The sequence below is a fragment of the Chelonia mydas genome, chromosome 2, assembly GCF_015237465.2.
Source record: "Chelonia mydas isolate rCheMyd1 chromosome 2, rCheMyd1.pri.v2, whole genome shotgun sequence".
Lineage (NCBI taxonomy): Eukaryota > Metazoa > Chordata > Testudines > Cheloniidae > Chelonia > Chelonia mydas.
In genome coordinates, this window is record NC_057850.1 from 203,693,071 (window position 1) to 203,709,382 (window position 16,312).

A 16,312-nucleotide genomic window follows, 5' to 3' on the forward strand; every position below is an offset into this window, starting at 1 on the left:
TGTTAACAGGTATAAATCCAGTTTAGTGAGACAGACATGTTTGGAGGAGTTGTACAACATTTGAGTATCATAACTCTCACACAGTAGGATGTAGTGCAGCTAGACAAAGGTTTTTCTCACATTCAGCTGTTATGTACACTTTGACTACATGCTATGTGACAGCACAGCATTAAACTGCCAAGAGTAAGGCTACTCCCGCAAGCACCCACTTAGCTGACTTGTCCTTGCTCTTCAGATTGAAAGTCCAAACATATGTGGGCCCTCTGTTTTTAGTTTTATATACTGGACATTCATATATATTTTTGGTTTCCTGTCGATCAGTTGGAATAGCTCTTACAAAGATGACTGGCATTGCTGGAGTCAGATCCTGGAGCCGGGCTTCAGCTATGACCCCTGACTGGATGTCCCAGCGTGCTCCTGTATGAAAAACACACACAGAGTTCCAAATGGTGACTTGAATCATTCGTACATTGCAATACTGCACTTAATAGTTGCTTAGTAGTAGATACCTTTCCTGAGGATAGAGCAGACGTGGCAAAACTGTAGGTCACACACAGTATTGTGTGATGAGATCCAGAGTTAGCAATTTTGAGCTTAGCTATTAGCATTCCATACAGAACATTGCCTGCTAGAACGTGTAGTTCATTAATAGTCATTTAATCTAGAAGGCACTATGGTCTAGTCTTATGGAAACGTGATAAACACTTCTAAAACTAGAATATAGGGGGCTGGTGTGAGAGGAGAATCCAATCTAAATGGAGTAACTCCAGGTACAACAATAAAAAACCCACAGCAGTGACTCCCAGGTCAAGGGCTCAGCAGTGTAGACACTTGGCCTGGAGCTTGGGCTCTAAAGCTTTCCCTTCTCTCAGGGCTTCAGAACCCCAGCTCCAGCCTGAACCCAAATGGCTACACTAGCCCTGCAGTCCAAGCCAGCTGACCCTGGCTTTTCTGTTGCTGTGTCAAAATGCCCTTAGTTGACCAGGCATGGACTTGTACTGGAGTTAGTGAAGACAAACCTAGTGAGAGGCTGACAGAAGAAAAAGATGACAGCCCACTGGCCTTAGTTGGCTTGCTGTAAAGTCTCAGTGGAGAAAAGGACCAGGTACGTTTTTACTATGATATATAGCTAGTGAAGGTCAGCCCTATTCCCCACACTAGGGGTGATCTCAGCGAGCTTCATCAAGGTAATACCTGCTGTGCTAGGTGTTCACACCTGATAGGCCAGATCCTGCAAGCTGTCAAGAGCCCTCAATTAACTTGAGTGGGAGTTGAAGGTATGTAGCAGCTCACAGGAATAGGCCCTAAGAGAGGGAGCAGGACACACTATTTCAAATTCACATCACTCTTAGAAAGTAACTACTTATGATTTGTTTAAAAAAAAAAAAAAAAAGTGTGTGTGCAAAGCACCCCCATCATTCCTGAATTCTGCTTGGTGTAAGGTTCATAAGGAAGTTGATAAGAGATGTATAAAGCCATACTGACACTGGTTTATCCTGTCTTGTAGCATGTCCAATGATTAGACTTACAAGGGAAAGCTCATCTTGTATTGACCTTTTAGTCTAGTGTACATTTTAGGAACATAGCTGTGTGCAGATTTGAGAGATGCAAATATTTTTGGTACTAACAAAGCTAAGAGCTACAGTAGACTTGAGTGTGCATGACCAAAAAGTTAAAGTTGCCATGTGGAGCTTTGTGCCCTTCTAGATGTTGAGTTCACCTATACGCTAACCTCTTAGAAACAAGGAATATCAAGTTATTGTTTAAGCATAAGCTTTCGTGAGCTACAGCTCACTTCATCGGATGCATACTGTGGAAAATACAGAAGATGTTTTTATACACACAGACCATGAAAAAATGGGTGTTTATCACTACAAAAGGTTTTCTCTCCCCCCACCCCACTCTCTTGCTGGTAATAGCTTATCTAAAGTGATCGCTCTCCTTACAATGTGTATGACAATCAAGGTGGGCCATTTCCAGCACAAATCCAGGTTTTCTCTCCCCCCCCCCCCCAACCCACTCTCTAATAATTACCAACAGGAGAGTGGGTTTGCAGGGGGAGAAAACCTGGATTTGTGCTGGAAATGGCCCACCTTGATTATTATACACATTGTAAGGAGAGCGATCACTTTAGATAAGCTATTACCAGCAGGAGAGTGGGGTGGGGGGAGAGAAAACCTTTTGTAGTGATAAACACCCATTTTTTTCATGGTATGTGTGTATTTTCTACAGTATGCATCCAATGAAGTGAGCTGTAGCTCACGAAAGCTTATGCTCAAATAAATTGGTTAGTCTCTAAGGTGCCACAAGTACTCCTTTTCTTTTTGCGAATACAGACTAACACGGCTGTTACTCTGAAACAAGTTATTGTTGCTATCAGTGATTCAGTAAGGGGAGGAGGAGGATATAATTAGTCATGAGGAAGTTCTATGCACTGTGTTAGGTGTATCTGTATTGAATGGTGGAGGAATTAGTCAAACCAGGCTAGCATAATTATTACCGAGCTATGAGAGGCGGTGCTGGTGTACTGTACTTCAAATGATCCAGTAAGCCTCTTTTCAGCACTGAGTTCTGTAGGTTGTCAGTTGTGGTGGAATACATGACCAGGGTCTCTAAGACTTAGGGGCAAGAGAGAGTAGGAACATTTTCCAAGTCTAGGATGGCTTGTATGAATTAGGCTTAGTGTAGGCAGCACCTGTTTGCTACAGCCGATGTAAACCAGAGTTTTGCCTGAGTAAAGAGAAGGTGTTTGTTAGACTTTGACTACACTGTCCTACATTGCTCTGTTCACAGATTCCCAGGCCAGAAGGGAGTGTTGTGATGATCTAATCTGTATAGTGTAGACCTCCTGTACAACACAGAACTGGTCCAAAATAATTCCTAAAGCCAATCTTGATGTTAAAGTGGTCAGTGATTGAGAACATGACCCTTGATAAGTTCCAATGTTTAATTACTCTTGCATGTAAAAATTTACACCTTATTTCCTTTCTGAATTTGTCTAGCATCAACTTTCATTCATTGGATCATGTTATAGATCTGCTAGACTGAAGAGTCCATTAAATATTTGTACACCATGTAGATATTTATAGACTGATCAAGTCACCCCTTAAGTCTCCTTCTTAAACAGAGTGAGCTCCTTGAGTCTAACACTGTCTTCTAATCTTTTAATCATTCTCATGGCTCTTCTTTGAACCCTCTCCCATTTATCAATATCTTTCTTGAATTTTTGGACACTAGTCCAGTGCCAAATGCAAAGTTAAATAACCTCTCTATCCTGTAACATCTAGTATGTGTGTTGGGACATCATTCACAGGATAAGGTAGCATTGCTGGAATGGCAGGTACCATAACTTCGTATTTCCTGGGATTCAGAAGTTTGAGTGTAGCTGAAATTAACATTTTGAAAGAGCACAAGGCAAACCTTAACTGTTTTTAAATAATCCAAAATGTTGTCTTTGTATGGTTTGGAATAACTTCACAGCATCCTCATGTGCCCTAGAATATACTGACTGCATGTTAGTCATTTCACTACCACTGCATCATCTCCTTGTCTAGTACACCACAGTTCCCCCTCCTGCCTATACATCGGAATCCTTGGGGTAAAGGGACGAGCATAGAATAAGGAGAGGACAGAGCTGAATCCCTCACTGCACAACACAACCCTTTTCTTCCCTACACTATTCTCACACACGCTGCAGCCCCTCTCACCTGTTAGCGGGGCTATAAGGAACACCTGTACCAGCAGCTAAGTGGAGATGCAGAAATCCAGATCAGGGCTCTTCTACATCTCTCTGAGCCTTCTATGTTGCAGATAGATGTGAACTGCTTCGTTCATCTTAATGAACTGCATTGAACATGCCTAGTCCCACCTCCTCACCCCCATTTCTGCATTGTATATCTGCTCTCAGTACTATGGGGGAAGAGCAGAAAGCTTTGCTAAATACTCTGATCCCACTTCCATACTAGAAGCAGCAGGGGCAGTGACCTTAGAATCCTTTCCCCACTGCAAGAAGCAGCGTAGGGAATACTTTCCTAGCTCTGCACCAAAAAGTCATTGACCCAAGGACTTGCTTTCCTTTGATCACGCTCAGTTTCCTGCACAATGGAACATGATTACATTACCATAACTGCCTACTACAATCTTCTATCATTGTCTATTAAACAAGGCTCATTCCTTGACAACATTTTGAAAGTGAAAGGGTCTGAAAGTTGATTTAAACTAGAAGTTTTGTTCTCAGGGCAAAACTTCCAAAATAAGCCCCTGCAGAATGCAAGCACAACCCCTGTTCTCTGAAAGCTGTTAAGGTAGCACTCACACATGGAGTGCAGGTGCAGCTCAGATTCAATGACCACAGCTGGACATGTTAAGCCACCCAGTTACTGTAGTTCACAGCCTGAAAACCTTCTAATTTCAGAAGATCCCTATTCCTGCTGACTATGCACATTTCATGCTTTGAGGCAGATCAGTTTAGCTCATGCCAACCTCAAGATTCAAACTTTACGCTGATAACTTTTTCAATATTGCTTCCCCAAAGGGAATTTACTGAAATTCCAGGTGGTTGAGATCATTTTGGGGAAGTTAAGAGTGACTGATAGTTTTGCCCTCAGGTGTGGGCAAAAAGATGTTAGGGCTCTCCTAAAAATTAACTGTTTATAAAATCACCTGGTTCTTCTATCTCAGAAACCCTTTGCTGAAATGACACCAAATTTGCCCTGTTAATGTTACTCTGCACCCCCTTGAAGCACTGCAAATTTCAAGACAATCCAAGTGAAAGCCATAGAGCCTTTTAAACAGGAAGTGTTTAATTATGTAAAGGGAGCTGCTGCTCTGTTATTATACAGTCACGTTTAATACTTTGTTAATAGTAGAGTAAATTTATTAAGCAGAGACACGGGCCGTGTCTGAATGAATCCTGGCCTAAACAAATTAAGAACTAACTAAATCCATTATCAGTCCCAAACTCACCAGTGAATTATTTAGATCTAACTCCATGTGGCGAGCGTAATCCACTTTAGAGTAGCAGAGTGTATGCATGAGGCATGCAGAAAAATTCAAACAAACATCAGTCATTATGAGGCGGATGATATCGAGCAATGTAAACAGACATCTTACCTTCCATATAAAGACCACAAATATATGCTCCTTCCCTAGGTGGGTGGCCATAATCTTCTCTGATCTTTTTGGTAACATCTACAGTCAGACACATCTTATCCAAAGGCCAGTCATTCCTGCGGGCCGTGCACTGCATAATAGCTTTTAAAAAAGCCAACAGATTACTCTGAGCAGTTCACCACAAACCATAATTTTAATGCCACAACTGCTCCCCTGGAACCCTACCTAGGCTTGTTCAAGCCTAAAGCTACACAATTGGGGCGCTCTGGCAGTTGTTTGCCATATCTCAAATTGCAAGAAATTAGTTGTATAAATTGCTTTTAAGAAATGAAAAACAAACCGAATACTGCATCCAGTCAGCCCTCTTGAAACGGAGCAAAATACATTTCCATCTGAGCACAAAAATAGGTGCCTGCTCTCTGATTAGGAATGCTACAGAAGCTACATATTCATTGCTTGTGTCACTCAGTGAGTTGGATGACTAAGGTGTAATATTGACTGGCTCCGATGAAAATCACGATACCTGACAGCAAACTGAATCAACAGGGGCTGAGAGAGAAAGGGGTGTATGTTTGTATAAGCTTCTGGGCTGTGCTCTAAGAATCTGTGGTCTAATGTGAACGGCTAGTTTAATGTTTTTACTGGCTACTGAGAATTTGAATTAAAGCATTTTTACAAGTCTCTCTTCATTGTGTAACTCCCATTAGTGCACTGATTTCCAAACTATAGCCTGTGGATCACCAACTTTCCACTGACAGGGCTTGGGATTCTACGGAATTAAACATTTTGAGACACCAGCAGTCAGGGACTTGGGACTGGTGGGGTGGCAAGTCCTTGAGACGAATTTGGTTTTACAAACTAGTGGGCAGAATGAAAAGCTGCTGAAGCTTGACAATGGCTTCTAGAGATCTAGGTAGTTGCTTTAGATTCTGAAATCATGCATGTGGGTTGTAAACATGGAGACTGAAAGCTTACTGGGGGATCGATGTGCGGTGATCGATGCATCGGCCGTCGATTTAGTGGGTCTAGTGAAGACCTGCTAAATCGACCGCAGATCGCTCTCCCATGGACTCCTGTGCTCCACTTGAACAAGAAGCACAAAGAGAGTCGACGGGAAAGCATCTCCCGTTGACATAGCGTAATGTGGACCCCGCAGTAAGTAGATCGAAGTACATCGACTTCAACTACATTATTCACGTAGCTGAAGTTGCATAACTTAGATCGTTCTTTTCCCGGAGGGTAGACAAGGCCTAAGGAAGCAGTTTAATACACTGCTGAATATTTTTATCCCCTACTGTAGCAGTCCATATTCTGGGAGGAATGTCAGACTTTTTCTCACTTCCTTTACGCTGTTAAAATATTTTACGAGTTAAGAACAGAAGGAGTGAAACAGAGCAGTACATTAACACATTTAGATTAAAGAATACTGATTGGAAAAGCTATGGTTACATTAGCAAACTAAGTCTAAGACTTCTCTTTTCTTTAATCAAGCACAAAAATATAACTCAAATTCAGCATCTCTTCCCTTTTCTCACCTCCAGACTTTAACATGATGATTTGGAGACTGAAGACTTATGACGGAGGGAAAAAAACTATTTCCACATGCCTGATTGTGCAAATTGTTACTTATGCCATTAATCCTACGGAGTCACAGGGACTACTTGCATGAGTAAGAAGTACTCCGTATAGGATTGGAGCACATGGGTAGTAGCTCACATAGGTAGTAAGGGCCCTGGATGTACTCAACGAAGTTGCCAACACATTTTTTAAAGGGACAGTGTCAAGAATAACTAACATGATATCAAACACTTCTAGAACACATTAGATTGTTAAAACTGAACATTTTAAAAATCTTAATTTGTCTTAATTTCTTATAAGTCTTTTCAACGTGGATATTGAAAATAAACCAGTCTGTTTCTAGTCAATTTCAGTCATCCTTTCTCATGGAGTAGCATAATATAGCATCATTAAACACTGCTCACACCATAAAGGCATGTTTAGGTTAAAAATAAAACCTGCTTGTAAAAACTGTTTCAACCTACAATTTGGGGTTGAAACAATATGACCCTGTTCCTTCAAATGTTATTAGCCATTACTACTCACCAGTCAAAAAAGACTGAGGGTTAAAGAATCCAGAAAGCCACACCACTGCTGGAAGCACAAGATCTTGTGTCCAGATATCAAGTTCTCGACACCGCATGAGGAGGTCATTAATCCTGAAACGGAAGAAGCAGCAGCCACCTCAATGCTGACATAGTCATGTGGACAACAGTGACAGTTTCATTAGGACGAAATTCAATCAAGTATAGAGATGCTGTGTACCAGCTGAGCTCTGCATTGTCTCTGTGGGAAGAAAGCATGGGGCTGAAGCAGTCAAAAGGTATGCGCAGATTAAGAGGCCAAGGTTAGGGTGGGATTAGTTCGTTTCTGAATCTAGACAAGCCCAAAGACAGTAGTGCAAGGAGCCCAGCATGAAAAGGGCTGGGGGAGTGAGGCTAGTGGATCTGCAATTAGGAACACAGTCCAATTACTCTGTCACGGGGCTGCAGAGACATTATTCCTCTTGAAAACGACAGGCCCTATTGGTTGCACTGTATAATTCCAACTTTGCAGAAAGCATAGAAGGAAATGTTTAGAAACACTTTAAAGATTAGTATTCCAGTAATATTTATTTGGTCTCTAGAGTGAAAATGAATTGAATTAAAACGACAGATTTTATATACACGGGAAAGAACCATGCTGCACTTTTACAGCAATGGAATAACCATATCCATAGTAATTAACCACCACAAGTTACAGTTCTTTGGTAAGGTGCTGAAGCATACTTACCATTGTGCAAGGCCATAGGTTGATGGATAAGCCAGCTTGGTCCACGCATCTGGCACAATATCATAAAGCAATGCTGACTGCTGCGCATCCATGTCAGGCGAAAATGTCAGCTCCCCCTGTGAAGAATAAGTATACTTCGCATCAAAGAAGTCTGAATAGTTATTCTTTAGTAAATGAAATTCACTTCTCTTACCTTTAAACCAAGGTCCAGTTGTTTAAGTGATTTGCGTATTGCCCGAATTAGGAGGTTCATTCTCTCACACTCTTGGAAACAAACAAGGACATAGGGGTTCCGAACAGTGGCCCTCTGCATGATCTCTGTCACGTTAAATTCTTCGGGAAGTTTCTCCAGAATATCATCCAGGACATTCTTAACCTTATCACATCAATACAGAGTGATCAAAAATTGCTGTATTAGGGATTCACACATGTTTAAACATACAACACCAAGAGTATTTGTATTACAGTGGTGCCTGATGGCCCTAGACACTGTGCAAGACAAACACTCCCTGCCCCAAACAGCTGACAATCTAATACTGATTTTTCATTGCACAGTCCTGGAATTAGACAAGCGCACAGATCATTCCTTATTGACTAAATAAGGACTTGTAAACTAAAAGCACCTGACTCCAGTTCAACCTCCTGTATTTTGCAAGACTAGACCCTAAAGCCCGTATGATATAGGAGCAAAACTGGAACAACCACAGATGGTCCAACCCTCTGGGAAAAAGATGATGTAGGGAGCAGTCCCATCCCTCTATGCATAACCGTTGCATTTCTCTCTGCAAAATCTCCATGGCTTATTGGCAACATGGGAGAGGGCACATGGCCACAGAAAAGCCGGGAAGTAAGGGACAGGACAGAAGGAATTACAGTGGATAGGTGGTAATCAGTTGCTAAGACATATTCCCCAGTCCACAGGGAGGACGCACAGGAAGAGGATGGAAGACATGTAAAGGTGGCAGAGATCCACATGGCTTGAGAGATATAGTCTCCTGGCACACCAGCTTTAAGGGGCATGCCCCGATCACCCACATAATCAGGGCTGGTTTAAGTCAGATAGGCCCAACCTGGGATTCCAGTTGCTTGAGTCAACTACATTAGAACCTCGTTTCACCAAAATATATATGTATGTTTGTAGCCCTTAGAGTTGCAAACACAAGCTTGAAAACATGACTCGAGTGTAACCAAAGTTGCAGTATTTGCCTTTGGCTGTAGAGCCTGACACAATAGCCCCAAAAAATGAGGGTTGCCTCAGGTATCTCAAAGGGTGTTAACTTGCTCTGCCTGCCTGCCTTGCCTTCTGCAAACATGACTATAGATGGGGATGTGTGTCTGGCACAGGAGGGAAGAGTGCAGCAGGTGCACCCACCTGCCTCTCTGGAATGGGAGGGATGCTCCCCACCCCTGAGACTCCCAACATGGGGTGGGGCCCTAAGGAGCCATGGAGGAGCCATGTTGTGGTGTGCATATGGTACCAGATTGTCTTGATCCAGCTCTGGCCAAAGACTCATTAGTCCACTCTCAGAGGGGAACATGCAACAGACCTCTGGGGCAGCCCAGGGTACAGCGATTTTTACCTACGTTTTCTCCTTCTGTAGCTTTTTGTGTGGGAGCGAAATACAGGAAGGAATCGCATAGGAAAGTACAAATACAAGATTAGGTAGTTCTCACAAATGTCCCCTATAATTTGAATGTGATTAGGTAATGGTCATGACCTGAACAGACAAGACACATGCTGCCTTCACAGGACAGTCATATTTTAAGTTAATTATGAAAATGGTGTGCGCCAGACTCATTAAAACAATCATAGTCAAGTTGCTTTAATTAACAGGAGTTTGCTAGCTGTCAGGAATTCAGGAAGCTAAGTAGTAATGGGGAAAGGTTTTTTTTTATTGCCAAATAAATCCCCACTCCATCATTCTACTGTATCTTTATAGGGTTCAACAATGCCATCCAAATTTGGCTGAGTTAATCACCTGCTTTTTCCTTATGGAAATTAGATTTTGAGTATGGTTATAGTACGAATGCAAACTGGATATCAAAGGAACATAAGTCCTCTATGGTCAAAATCAGGAAATGCCATTTCAAACTTTAACAACTTAGTCATTTCAAAAAGCATTGGGCTGAGCTTTAAGTACCAAGCTCCCCTCTGGGGAAGAAGATGGCAGATTTTCTTTTTCTTGATGAAACTGGTACACTTATAAATGTGAGCACCCTACATCTATTAGCATGGGGAGAAGAGAGAAAGAGTGTGCACGCATGCACGCACATTGGTATGTGTGTGTGTACACGTACACACATAGGTTACAATCTGATCAGACATTTTGTCTTCTACATCTTAAACAAGCAAATGTAGTACAAACCTGGTTTCACATTTTTCCCTCCCCAATTTCTGGACTAAAGGCAATTTATAATAAAATGATCACATATTTGAAAGCTGGGTTTATGAGGGACCTTTTGAGATTTGAAATCGGGACTTCCCCTGCCAGTTCAGTCCTTGGCTTCACTGCTGAGCTTTCCAACAACAGCTTTCCTCCAATTGTGAGGTGGCCTTGTGTGATATGGATAACAGTCCACAAGGCTCTAGGGGCCCACAGCTCATTATGCATACTCTAGGCCTCCAAGCAGCCACCTGACGGTACTTTACCGGGAATGTCAGAACTCTGGGTATCTTGAAAACCTACACAGGTGCTGCTCTGCTAGCTACTGTGACGTGAGAGGGGCCTCTTGAAACCAGCATGGCCAGTCTTCTGCTTAGTCCCATTGTGAAACCCTAATTCTTAATGCCAAGGAGTTAAGATACTGGGGTGCACCTTTGTCATTACTTGTTTATGTGTCTTACCAATCTCACCCCTTTCTGCATGTACTCTGTTAAGAGCCCACACTGCTTTGCATCCATGCCTAAAACTAGACATTTTATTTCTAGTGGGAGCAATTTTGGCTGTATGAAAATATCTGGGTTATTCCTGACACTAAATAGAACTGCATAATGTATCAGCACATATAGCACTAACAAGAGCTTTCTCTGTCTAGGTGCTTATCTGGCCCCCATTACTGCAGTATCTGATTGCCAGTTAAGGATTTATGGGTTTATCCCCTCAGCACGCCTATTCCATTAAAAATATATGTTATACATATGGGGATCTGAGGCGCAGAAAGTTTGAGGGGCAGATTCCCTTCCCACATCTGCTCTATTTGCACCACTTAGGTGGTCCAAAGAGAGCAGAAGCTTCCTGCAGGTCCCCTGCTAGGGATACCCCTTATGAGGGAGAGTCGCCCGCAGGCTTAGACCTAGATGTTCTGGCTCCTAGACCTTTTGCTGCTTCTCCACAGAGCTGTGGACATGGGGGATTGGCTGAAGCATATTGTGCTCTTGCTATCCCCAGCTGATGTAGAGGCCCTAGGGGACTATAGCCACGGCAGAAAAATCAGGGGTCCATAAGTAGCTTCCTGACATTCCCCCATTCGGCTGCACTCAGTGGAAGCTGGACACAGCAGAAAATCTGCCCCTAAACGATTTGCTCAGAATCACATGGGAACTCTGATTCAGAGCTGGGAATTGAAGCCTGATCTTAACCACATCAGTACCAGGCACTTAAAGTAAAAATTGAAGTAGCTGTCAAGGTAAAAGGTTACCTGCTTCCTAGCTGACAATTTATAGAAAATGGCAGGGAAGGGGAAGAAAAGCAGAATCAGATAAACCTTAACATAATATTTTGCTAAGTCAGTGTTTCTTTGCTTTAAAAAAACCAGACAAAACAAAACAACAACAACAAAACAACAAAGATAGAGTTATCCACTGGCACCCCAGTTTTCAAAGGTAAACTGGGTAAATTTCCCATTATCAGAAGTTAACTATCTCAGTGAAATAATGTGAAACGATAAATACTCCCTTTTTAGTGGCATCCCCTGGCACTATGAGAAGCATTCCTATGGGAAACATGATTAAGAAAAACCACCACCTTACCTTTTCCTCTGCAGACTGTCCTGATTCCTCTCCCACAAGTAAATTCCTGGGCTGCATTTCCAAAAGAGTTTTGAAAAGATTCTCTGATGTCACTGTCAAGAATTGTATCTCAGCATTGGGATGGAGTCCATATAACACTGGGCTTTCAGCTGGAAGCATTTCATCTATGTACTTATGGTATCCAGCATAATCCAAATTTCGGGGTGCTAGGAACCCTGGTGCCAATGCCAGTTCTCCTTCAAGCTTCAAAAAGAGAATGAACAACATTACTGTCAGTTCTTCAAAAAAAAAAAAATTTCCATTGTGCCAGGAATTAAGTTCACTGGAAGCCTGTTAGAAGTGCCACAATGGAAGATGGTTATTAAGTATTCATATTACAATTATTAACTACACACATTTCTAAAGTTCCCATCACCATAGTAGTGAGGCACCTGTACTATCCTTCACTTGCAAATGTGTGGTATTAGGGCCATTTTAGATACCCATCTGCAGCCCCATTACTGTAATATCAGAGCAAATATTAATGAATTTATCCCCTCAACACTGCCCTGAGTGGCAAGGAATTATTACTATCCAATTCTATAGGTGAGAAAACGGTGACATAATGAGCTGCAGTGACTTGCTCAAAATCACTCAGGACATCTGTGGCAGAAGCAGGAATAGAACCTAGATCTCCTGAGTCCCAGTTAAGTGCCTTAACCACAAGATTGTATTGTTTATTATCATCATTATTAAACATTTATATTGTGATACCATCTACAGCCTAGCCAGGTCAGGGTGCAGTGCAGACAGATAGCAAATGTATGCCCCTGCCTTAAAGAGAAGACATTACAAGGTGCATGAGAAAAAAAGCACACCAGAATGGGTGGTGGTGGAGACAGGGTAACACAATAACAGGATGTGAGCCATATTTAGCCAAACAGGAGCAGCAATCCCAACTCATCACCTACTTAGTCACTATCAGGTGGCAGGTTTCTGTGTGCATTACAGCATCCGCCCTCTTCATTCCACCTAGCTCCTAACATCCAAGAGGTGAAATGCAGAGGAAGGCCATGTTTACTCTCCATTCCACCTCTCAGCTGGTAAGTGTCCTGCAAAGAGAGGAGTTTTGTATTGCATACTGAAGTTGGCAAGGTTTGCCCTCAACTGGATATTCAGTGGTAATAAGTTTCACAGCTGAGAAAGCCTTGTTCCTTATTGCTGGATTGAACCTGGATTCCACCAGCTGCAGTGTCTCTATAGAGCACAGTTGCCATGGAAAGCTGCAGAGAGAGAGAGAGAGTGTCTCTGAGGTAGGCAGGCCCTTACCCCTTTAGGGCTTTAAAAATAAGAATCAGGGTCATAAAAAGATCTAGAATTGAATATGCAGCCAGTGTGCAGCTCAGTGCACTGGTGTGATGTGCTATCCATGGTCTGGCCTACCTAGCAGCGATAACATAGGGAAAATAAAAGCAGTAATACACACATACAATTGCATTAGCTCTTTGCTTTCCTTCACTCTCACTTCTGAGGAGCAAGGACTTCAATGGGTTCAGAGAGTCCTTCGAATTCAGTGTCACAGGCCAGAATGGTCTCACTCCAGTCTGGAGTGTCATCTTTGCTGAATGATTTTTTTCTGGTTACAAGAGCCTTTTTTCAAGACAGCCACTTATTTTTGATGTGGGGGATCTATTCCATATAGCCACAATAAACTTCAAAGGCATTCTGGTATTTTGCAAAGTCAAGAACAAGTCACAGATGAAACTAATACAAACAGAAATTATTCTGGTCTTACAGCCAGCCATTTACTGTGGAACCTGCACTACAGATCTGGTTTTCGACCAGAATGCCCGGTCAAAAAGGGATCTTGGCGGCTCCAGTCAGCATGGCTGGCTGGGCCATTAAAACACTGATCAGCCGCGCAGCGGGGCTAAGGTAGGCTCCCTGCCTGCCCTGGCCCCACAGGACTCCCAGAAGCGACCAGAATTTCCCTCTGGCTCAAGGAGTGGCAGGTTTGTATAATTTTTGGTGGTGCCCAGAATGGGTCCAAGTCCTGCCCACCCCCAAACACTTGCCTAAGGCTCTGGGAGGGAGTTTGGGTGCAGGAGGGGAGTGGACTCTGGGAGGCAGAGTTTGGGTGCAGGTGGATTGAGGGGTTGGGATCTGGGCTGGGGCAGAGGGTTGGGGTGCAGGAGTGGGTGAGGGGTGTGGCGCTTACCTTGGGTGGCTCCAGAAAGGAACTGGTACACCCATCTGGAAGCGGTTCCTAGGCAGGGAGGCGGGGCCGGGAGGTCTCAGCGTGCCGCTGCCCACAGGCACTGCTCCCCGAGTTGGCGCTTGGGGCGGGGGCAGTGCATGGTAACACACACAGCCCCCTGGGGCCGCAAGGACGTGGCGCGACGATGGGCAGGAAGCTGCCTTAGCCCCGATGCACGGCCGGTGGTGGTGGCTGGGAGCCCCAAGGCCCTTTTAAATCCCCCAGGGGAGGCAGGCAGGGTCGGGAGAAACTCCCGGGGAGGCATGCGGGGGCAGCAGGCGGGGCCGGGAGAGAGACCAGGACCTGAATATTCCTGGAGCATGGGCACCATCAGTCCATATAACTTGCCATCCCTGGCTCCCCTCCTAGGTGGAGGCACAGATGTGGGGGGCTCTACATGCTGCCTCCACGCTGCATCCAGGAACTGCAACCAATGGGAGCTGCGGGGGCAGCACCTGCGGATGGAGGCAGCATGCGGAGTCACCTGGCTGCGCCTCCACCTAGCAGCTGGAGAGAAATGCTGGCTGCTTCAGGGAGCCACCTGAGGTAAGCACCACCCACAGCCCGCACACCTTTCACACCCAAACTCCCGCCTATAACCCGCACCCCCTCCCACTCCTCAACCCCAGCCATGAGCCCCCTCTTGCACTCAAACTCCCTTCCAGAGCCTGCACCCCCGCCCTCAGCCCAGAGACTGTACTGCCTCCCACACCCTATCCTCCTGCCTCGGCCCAGAGCCCTCTCCCATACTCCGAACCCCTGATTTCTGGCCCCACCTGAGCCCGCGCCCCCTCCTGCACCCCAACCCCGTGCCCGGCCCGGTGAAAATGAGCATGTGTGGGGGAGAGCGAGTGACGGAAGGAGGAGGGGATGGAGAGTGCGGGGGTGGGGCCTCAGAGAAGGGTCTGGGCATGCGGATTTCTGCAATCAGAAAGCTGGCAACCTTAACTACAGACCTCACCTATAATGATCATCTCAAGGTACCACATTAAAGTAGCCCTAAGGTTTCCAATAAAATTATATTCTACCTTCAGTTAAAGGCCACTTCTGTTACTTATTCTGTATTGTCTGGTCTCTTTGGTGGCACTTAAAATAGGTCTAACTGTATTTTTTGCAGATTCATACACACAACAGGACACTGCAAGTTTATAGTGGGAACCCATTGCTTCTTTGTCCACATGCCAAACACCACATACAACACAAGGAAAAATCTCAAGTACAACACTCCTCACATCTTGCGTTATTGCTTAAATATGCAGCTAATGAATTCACCAGGAGTGCCAATAAGTAAAGACAAGTCACTTTTCCAGCTAAACATAAAAAGACAACCACACTGATTAAATGTATTTGTTACCATATCTCTTTGTGTTTACTTGGCTGCCAGTCAATAAAAGAGCTCTTGTTTCCTCTGGTAATTTAGGGGAGTAACATTGTCCTATTACAGCAAAAGCTTGAAAATGTACCATCTCATTATTTAAACATCAGTGGATCTTTACTCAGGGTTGGGTACCTAAACTTTCCAAAGGGCATACAAACACCAGTGATTCTCCTCAGGTTTCACCACCTATATTTATTTTACAATTATTTGAATGAAAGTTCAGGCTTGTGAAGGTTAATGGACTGCCTAGGCTGGAAACAGTAATTCTTTACTTATCCATAGGCTAGACACAGAGCAGAAACATGGAATGAGCTTCCCACACTAACCCCATGACCTCAGCTGTCATTTGGAGAAATCAGCCTCTGTAGAGGTCAGAAGTACAGTAGTGTTTATCCTTCCATCTCCATGGTAACTAACTCCAGCGTCTTCTTCTGAACAGCGACTTCCAATTGTATTAAACTGAGTGTGGCTTTTTGACATATGAAAACCTGCTCATTAGGGATTGAGGAGACACAAGTGCACTCATTTCACTTAGAACCTTCAAGACAGACTTCAACTACAATGGCAAGGGTGAAAAGTCAATTTCCCCTAAGTTATCCAAGCTCCAGAAATGATCTGCTCAAGGCTTACATGTTAATTCTCCCCTGCCCCCACCTATAAGCTGTTTGGACAAAGCAAAATAATAAAATTGTAAAAAAAATTAAAAATCTGTTTTCAGTATAGTCATTTCTCCACTCTTTGACTAGTTAATAAACTTAAGAGAAGCAGCCAGAGAAATTTAGAGTAA

General features: G+C 43.8%; 1 protein-coding gene across 1 annotated transcript in view; it reads right to left on the minus strand.

Moving 5' to 3' along the window:
• Window positions 1-20: 20 nt before the first annotated feature.
• The window catches only part of DNAH11 (dynein axonemal heavy chain 11), a 277,792-nt gene continuing 261,500 nt past the window's right edge, over window positions 21-16,312 (minus strand). The window contains exons 77-82 of the mRNA XM_037890566.2: window positions 11,912-12,154; window positions 8,135-8,317; window positions 7,942-8,057; window positions 7,216-7,328; window positions 5,113-5,253; window positions 21-417 (exon numbers count right to left, since the gene is read on the minus strand). Coding sequence (XP_037746494.1) covers window positions 170-417; window positions 5,113-5,253; window positions 7,216-7,328; window positions 7,942-8,057; window positions 8,135-8,317; window positions 11,912-12,154 — 1,044 coding nt within the window. The 3' untranslated portion in view covers window positions 21-169. The remainder of the gene's footprint in view (window positions 418-5,112; window positions 5,254-7,215; window positions 7,329-7,941; window positions 8,058-8,134; window positions 8,318-11,911; window positions 12,155-16,312) is intronic.